The 8,046-nt window shown below is 51.6% G+C and overlaps 1 protein-coding gene across 1 annotated transcript; it reads right to left on the minus strand.

Annotated features, from left to right (window-relative positions):
• Positions 1-3,593: 3,593 nt before the first annotated feature.
• Positions 3,594-4,601, minus strand: LOC111561626 (platelet-activating factor receptor-like). Its single transcript, XM_023257822.2, has one exon. It carries the CDS (start codon positions 4,599-4,601, stop codon positions 3,594-3,596), a length of 1,008 nt encoding a protein of 335 aa, XP_023113590.1.
• Between the last annotated feature and the right edge of the window lie 3,445 nt (positions 4,602-8,046).

Raw genomic sequence — 8,046 nt, forward strand, 5'->3', positions numbered from 1 at the left:
AATAGATGTCAGGGCAAAGAATCAGTTTCAGAGAGAGCACCTTGAGGACTGAAGATGAGAGAGAAATTAAGGTAAAATCTGACAGGCTTCCCTACAGAAGCCAAAAGGGCAGGTGGTACCTGGGCTAGAGGCAGGTAGGCAGGTGTGTGCAGAGGCCAGGACCTGGACCAGCCCCGGTCATGGGCAGGAGTGGGGATGGGCTGGGTACAGAGATCTGGACTGCGAGTAAGTTGGGAGAGGGAGTGGGGTCTAATACAGAAGGGGACTTTGATTCTTTCTGTGTCAGGAGCAGCTTCTTGGCACCACATTTGGACCCCCACAGCCAAATGGCCTAGGTGGGTAGGGCCAGGGATTGAGCTTCCTGGTCCTGCAAGATGTAGGGGGAGTCTAGGGCATACTAACTGATAGCTGCTGAAAACAGTTGGCAGATGAGTTTTCCCTGGATCCTGAAGAAAGGGGTTGTCTGACATCTAATCAAGGACCAACCTGGGCTCCCTTCTTCTCCATCCTGGGTTGAGGGAGGGTCTTGGGTCAGATTCTTGAAGGTTTGGAATAAGTAAGGGGATCAAGAATCCAGAAGGACTGACAGTACAAAGCAGACTGTTCTCTCTCATCCCTTGAGCTCTTTGCCTCCTGGTCCGCACCCCAGGTTCCAGTCTCTTGAGTCAACAGGGAGGAAAGAAGGTGATTCTCACACACTGTAACTCTAGACAGAGGCTTTATTTCCACCAGGTCTGACCTCCCAGAGGCAATCAAATCTCAAGTTATTTTTCCCCAGGTCAGACACAGAAGACTAAGTTAGACATTTCCCAAAGGAAACTGACTACTTTACTACAGGAAAAGTCACATTAAAAGCAAGATAGTACAAGACCATGGGGATGGACAAGGCCATAGGGAATAATGTTTTTATCTGGACAGAAATAAATTCAGCCTTAGGAGACTCAGCTGGCCCTAATGCGGACACCAGATCATTTCTCAATGACCCAGCCTTGCATGGCCCCGAGGCTGAGCAATTCATTCCACCAGAGCAAGTAAATTCATGATGTGGGCCTTGGCCTGAGATGCTGGTCCTCAATGCATGGGATAAACCAGCCTAATCCCCAAAGGAGAGAGAGCTAAACATTATTGTGGACCTACCGGTGTGCAGTTGGGGTCTCATTTGTGCTTTTGTTTAATTTCTCCAAAAAGCAAGATAGGCTAAGATTTGGCTGGTGTGAGGTCTTAGGTGACAACTTTTCCTTCCCACTCCCACCCCCACCAGGTTTCAAATAAACACTGAGGAGACTGAGCACCCCTCTAGGAAAAAGACAAAAAATAGCCATGCCCATAGTGGTAATGCAAACAAGAGTCCAGATTCAAGAAAGGGCAGGTGACAATACCCAGACCTGGTAAGGGTGTGGTAAAACAGGGACCATCACATACTGTTGAGTGTCTAATTGGTGCAGCATTTTTGAAGGCAATTTGGTGATGTAATTAAACAATTTAAGTGCGCACACGTACTCCTTGACAAAGCAATTTCATTGCCAGGAATTTATTCTACAGATTTTACAAGTATGCAAAGATTTGTGAACAAGGACATTCATTTGCCTCATTTATCACAGTAAACAAGGAAAACAAATGCCCATCAATGGTGGACCCATTGAGTAAAATAAATACTCTGCATCTATCAAAAAGAATGAGGTAGATGTACAAGAAATAATTATTATGAAAAGATATAAAGAGATGTACAAGATTATTAAATGAGAAAAGAAATTGCAGGAGAGCCTTGTAATCTTATCCTATTTGTGGGTTTTTAAAGACTATTAATTGTACATATATTTGTACTGGAATAGAAAACATACAGAAAGATACACACAAGAAAAAGTGAACAGTGGCTACCACTACGGGACCTTTACTTTCTATTTCACATCTTTCTCTACCGCTTTGAATTTATTTTCAAACATGTATTACTTTTAAAATATAAAAGAGGGGTTCCCAGGTGGCTCAGTTGGTTAAGCACCCAATTCTTGATCTCGGCTCAGATCATGATCTCGCCGTTCGTGAGACTGGGCCCTGTGTCAGGCTCTGCGCTGACAGCATGGAGCCTGCTTGGGATTCTCTCTCTCCCTCTCTCTCTCTGCCCATCCTCCGCACGTGTGCTCGCTCTCTTTCTCAAAATAAATGAATATTGAAAACTAAAATAAAATTTAAAAGAAAAAAGAAGGAAAAAGGGACCAATGAAAGGTAACTTATCAAATGTCATCATTAGAAAGCAAATTCAGAAATAAGACCTGAAGGTCAGTAAGACCTGGTGGCTGACTGGGGGACCCTTCCTGACCCAGCTGACTGGGCAACATGAACATGCTGCTCTCACTCCTAAGTTCTAACTCCTTGAGACCCAAGCGCTCTCGCCGTGGGGCCTCCTGCAACATGGCTGAAGAGAGGGAGTGGCTCTCTTCCCCAACTGAAGCCAATTTCTGAGTCATCAAGGCATATACAGGGAAAGCACTGGTGGCCAGTGACATTGGCAGGGATTTGCACCCAGTGACAGAGTCCCAGCTCAGCTGAAGCAGAAGGCAGCAATTCTGGCAGATCCCCATCCCAGCTAATAGCAGGATAGATCTCCAGCTTGGTTACCACCAAGTCTTGGCACAGGAGTCTTGGCACAGTGGAGGTGATGGCAGAATTGCAGGTATCCAGCAACAGCAAAAGGAAGCAATCATCAAGACTGAGTCAAGAATAAACCTGGGTAATATGAGCTTGGAGAATCCCAGAAAAACTTGAGGAAAATCTACCTATCTGGAATGTCTGAGCATTTTAAGTTAAGAATACCCAGGGTTCATTCATTCATCTTATATACTGAGGTCTTACTGTGTTCAAGACACAGTAGCAAGCACAGGGGATACAGCAATGAATAAGGTAAACACAGAATTTATTAAGTTGAATTGGATGAAAATACAATTGCCAATATTCAACCTTTTTGGATCTACAAAAATGGCACCTTCCTATGGATCAACGTAAATACATTCTGGCAAGAGAAAAGAAAAGATGAATTTCCTAATTAATTGCTTGATTACAATTGTGAAAATAGCTATAAAGGGACAATCAGATTTAACACAATTGTGTGAGTGTGTGTGTGTGTGTGTGTGTGTGCGTATGTGTGCGCGCACACGTTGCTGGTCAAGAAGGGCTTCTCTATAAAGAGTTACTTTTAAAGAGGTGAGGATGAAGAGGAATTAACTTAGTGAAGGAGAGGGACGGATATCATTCCTGGCCAAGCCAGGCGCAAAGGCCTCGAAGGGAAGGAAATTGGTCTGTTCCAGGGACTGAGATGGTGAGTGAACCCACGGAGAGGGGCGGAGGCGGTAGAGGATGAGATGGGGATAACAGGATGCTGAGACGGACACAGGAGCCAGATCACGGCATAATCCAAAACACTGCAACGTCTGGAGAACATTCAGGCAACAAAGCCTGCTCATTCCCCCTTGTAACCAGCGAGCCCCGCACTCCACAGCGAGGCGGCCAATGGGAATCGAGTCCTTCCGAGGGCTTCCTTCACCCAGTGCGCCACGCGCAGGGTGGCAGTGGTGACACAGGCGGGGGAGGCCCGGGCCTCAGGAGGAGGAGGCCAGGGAGGCCGCGTGTGCACCGGGAGCCCTCACCCCAAGGCGGCAGCCCAGCGTCCAGCAGTCCTGGCGGAAGCGGCGCACCGAGAAGCAGTAGATGAGCGGGTCCAGGCAGCTGTTGAGGCTCAGCAGCGCCAGGCTGAGGGTGTGCAGGACGTCGAGCGTGGAGGCGGCGCGGCACCCGCCGCCGTCGCTGCCCGCGGCTCCCTCCCGCCCGGCCACCCAGGGAGCCAGCAGCAGGTGGTAGGGCGCCAGGCAGAGGGCGAAGACCAGCAGGAGCCCCAGCACCATGGTCCTGGCCGCGCGCCGGTGCGGGCCGGCGGGGGCCGGGCCGGGGCCCGAGGGGGCCGCGAGCGCCCGCGCCAGGCTCACGTAGGCCGCGAGCACCAGCAGGAAGGCGGCGGCGAAGAAGGCCACGGTGGCGTAGGCCAGGCCGGCGCGCGCCCAGCCGTGCTCCAGGCAGCGAGCGGCACCGCCCGGACCCGGGCGCAGCGCGTGCGGCGCGGCCAACGAGGGCGCGGCGCAGGCCAGGCCGGCCAGCCAGGCGGCGGCGCAGGCGGCGCGCGCGGGGCCCCGGCGGCGCAGCGCGAGGCGGCCGGCCGCCCTGGGCCGGGGCCCGCGCACCGAACCGCAGCGGCACACGCTGATGAGCGCGGCGAAGGCCACGGCCGCGTAGGTGGCCACGTAGTAGGCCGCACCGGCCGCGCGGCAGGCGGCCTCCGGGAAGGGCCAGTGGGCCGGGCCCAGGTAGTAGGTGAGCCACAGCGGCAGCGTGAGCGTGAAGAGCACGTCGGCCAGGGCCAGGTTGAGAAGGTAGAGCCGCAGGGCCTGGCCCAGGCGCCTGCCGCTGCGGACGAACACCGCCAGGGCGGCCACGTTGGCCGGCAGCCCCAGGCCCAGAGCCAGGGCGTAGGCAGTGGGCACCACGATGAAGCGAGCAGGGTCGTCCCAGGGGCTGCAGCCGCCGACACCCGGGTCCCCAACACTGCCGTTCATCTCGGACCTTGCACCAGGGAGAGGAAGAGAGGTCACTGTGGAGGCTAGCCACAGAAGGCCTCCGTACCACCTCCCCCCCCCCCACCCCCACCCCGTCTTCCTCTAACTCAGTCCCTGCTGGGAGGGGACACTAAGGAGCAGGGAAGTTCATGTGGGAGAGGATGAGGACTGAGCTGAGCCAGCACCCCTGAGGATGGAGAACAGGGGGTGGACTCCAGAGTCCCTTGAAGTACAACGGGCTTGCTGACAAGCTGCAGGAAATGAGGAAGACACAGGAGTCTCAGATAGCTTGGAAATTTCCAACCTTGGTGACTGAGAGGGTGGAAGTGCCGCCCCTCACAGATGGAGTATGGTTCAGATATGTGGAGGCACCGGCACGTGCTTAAGCCCGAGCAAGGCTGAGCCAACAGGGAGTTCTGGAGAAACCAGAATAGAGTCCTTCCCAGAAAAAGCGCAGTCCTCCCTCCTCCAATACTATGGACGAACAGGCTTATGCTGCAGTGACCCTGAGGACAGTCCCATGCATAGTGACCTTGGACTTGCCTTAATGAAGGTCCACTCCCCGCTTGCCTGTACCCCGGGGGGCAGGACTGAAAAAACGGTTCAAAACTCTCAGGCTTTCCAGCCTGGTTCCTTCCCCTCACCTTTTGACCACAAAGAAGTCCTGGGTCTGCTTCAAAATTTTGGCCAGCAAAGCAAAACAGAGCACAGGCCCAGGAATCAGGCAGGTTCTAGATACACACGCTTATTTGCCATGTGACCTTGGGCAAATTACTCCGCTTCACTGAGCCAATCTTTCTCTGCTGTAAAACGGAGATTAAGATACCTACCTCACAGTGTTGTGGGGAGAACTATGAGAAAACATAAGTAAAACTCTGAGCGCTGTGGCTGACACTGGGGAGACACGCCAGAACCATTAGCTCCTTTCCCTCCAGGCAGCACACAGATGAATGTGTATACCACCCACACAGGCACCCCAAGCAAACAAAACAACACAGAGACATCTGGGCGTATTCCTCTTCTCTCCCCAGGGGGGTAAGTGCAGAAGCCCATGTCCTGTTCCTATTTTTGGCACAGTCACCCCCCTAGGGTGTCCCAAAACTCAGTTCCTCCAATACCAAAATTTGTATTTCTGCCTCTGCACCCCTTAGGCTGCAATCCTTTCTGGGACCCTGAGTGGAATGTCTTCTCCCCTCCCTCTCCACTCTGTCCACTGTTGGCTCTAGCCCCCAACTGCCCCACCCGGAACCTCTCCCTGCCATCCCTCCAGGTCGTTCCTCTCTTACCTCTTGCTGTTAAAGCTCCTGCAGCAATCTCTAGGGCCTTAGGGGGCCTGGCTTTAAGGAGCTGAGACAGAGCAGAATCCACTCCCACCCCCACATCTCAGACCCTCCCATCAACCCACTAATCCCAGGACGCCACGTGAAGAATGGGCCAACAGCTGGAGGGGCTGGGGCCCACCTGTGGCAGCTATAAGCTGGGTTTGTGGGGTGCGGCCAGGGCCGCAGGGGAAGGGAGCATCTTTGAGGGCAAGGGGGCACAGAGAGGGAGATAGAAAAGCAAAAGTAAGGCCTTGCAGCTGAATGTCATGGTACTGACCTGACCAAGGTTCAGAGTGCGGTTTGAGGGGGGCACATATCCTGAAGCCTGGCTTCTCCTTGGGCCAAGGAGGCACTGCTGGAACTCAAGATACTCCTGCTGCTGTCAATCCCAACTGCTCCACACCAGCTGGCCAACCCACTCCTGCAGCACCCTGCCTTTCCCACAGCTGCTAGGTGGGCCCTACAGCCGAGCTGGGGGCCCGGTAGCTGCTAATCAGCTTACAGGCCAAGCCGTGGTAAACAGGAGCCCTCAGTCTAATGCCAGCTGTGAGAGGTTTTACTCAAAGTCCAGGCTGGAGACAGGCTGACTGTCGCATCCCGGAAGGAGTAGAGATGGTAAGAGACCAGGATCCTAGGGGCTCCAGGTCCTATGTTTATGGCCTTCAAAATGTTCATGCAGAGGGGGAATTCTGGAAACAAGGCAGATTTAATCACATTGGGCAGATCATCTCCTCTACCCTGTTGAAGGGAGCAGGGGTGCTATGCCTGCCCACTTTCAACTTGGACAGCCGGTGCAGTGCAAAGTGTGGGTTCTGGAGTTCATCAGGCCCTAATGAATCTCAGCTCTGACACATGGGCACTTAAGCTTTCTGACCACATCTTCCCATCTATAGAACAAACTAATAGCAAATGCTATTTAATGATAGCATTTATTGAGCACTTATTATGTGCCAGGCACTACCGTAAGCACTTTCTCACTAAATCCTCACAGCAACTCTATGAAGTATTTACCATTATTACCCATATTTTGCAAAGAAGCTCTTCCCTTTCTTTGCTGACCAGGGTGGGTAAATCTTAACTAGTCTAAGTCCATCATAGGAATTCCTTTCTCCTTACGAATGGGTGGTCTAGGTACAGAGATGGGACTAATTCTGGCCAATGGGATGTGAGGGGAAATCTGGGGGTCTTCCAAGAGAGCTTTCCTCTCCCTTTTCACCTTTGGATGTTATGTGCAAATGTGCCGTCTGGAGCTGCTGCAACTATTTTGCAATGCTGAGGGCAGGAGCCAATAAATTGAAAGCAGCAGAGCAGAAAGTTGAAAGAACATCAGTCTTTGAGGTCATTGCAAAGCAGCCAAATTACCCAACACAGAAACTGAAAGTATGTTATCGCTGGACCTCTGTCAAAGAAAAGGATTCCTGATTGTTTCGACATTCTATGTAGTGAATGTATACTACTGCGTTAAACAAATTTTTTTTTAACATTTATTTATTATTGAGAGACAGAGACAGAGCATGAGCATGGGAGGGGCAAAGAAGGGGGAGACACAGATTCTGAGGCAGGCTCCAGGCTCTGAGCTGTTAGCACAGAGCCTGACGTGGGGTTTGAACTCACAAACCACGAGATCATGACCTGAGCCAAAGTCGGACATTAACCGACTAAGCCACCCAGGTGCCCTAATATACTACTCCATTTTTTACGTCTATTTACATATACTACTTTTAGATGTACCAGTGTGTCACACACACACACACACACACACACACACAATATATATATATATATATATATAGATTGCATCACTGTGCTTTCAGACACAAGAGGAAAAGACCTAAGGGTGCCAACTTGCTTGAGGTTCCCAGCTAGTCAGTGTCAGGGCAGAAATTACCATTGTGTAGTAAAGATGAAATGGACTAATGTACACAGACAACTTTCATTCCTATGGGCTCCCAAAAGCCACTGTCCCTACCCCCAAAGTAATCTGTCGGCTGGTGGCTATGGCACTTGCATAAATAAGCTCTTTTCCTCTCTTTCATTATGGGAGGCATATTACTTTCCAAAAGGCCCCCACTGAGGTGAAGACAGTTGGTGATGTGATAGTAGGGACTCTAACGTGGCCACTT

Source organism: Felis catus, chromosome C1, assembly GCF_018350175.1.
Source record: "Felis catus isolate Fca126 chromosome C1, F.catus_Fca126_mat1.0, whole genome shotgun sequence".
Classification (NCBI taxonomy): Eukaryota; Metazoa; Chordata; class Mammalia; order Carnivora; family Felidae; genus Felis; species Felis catus.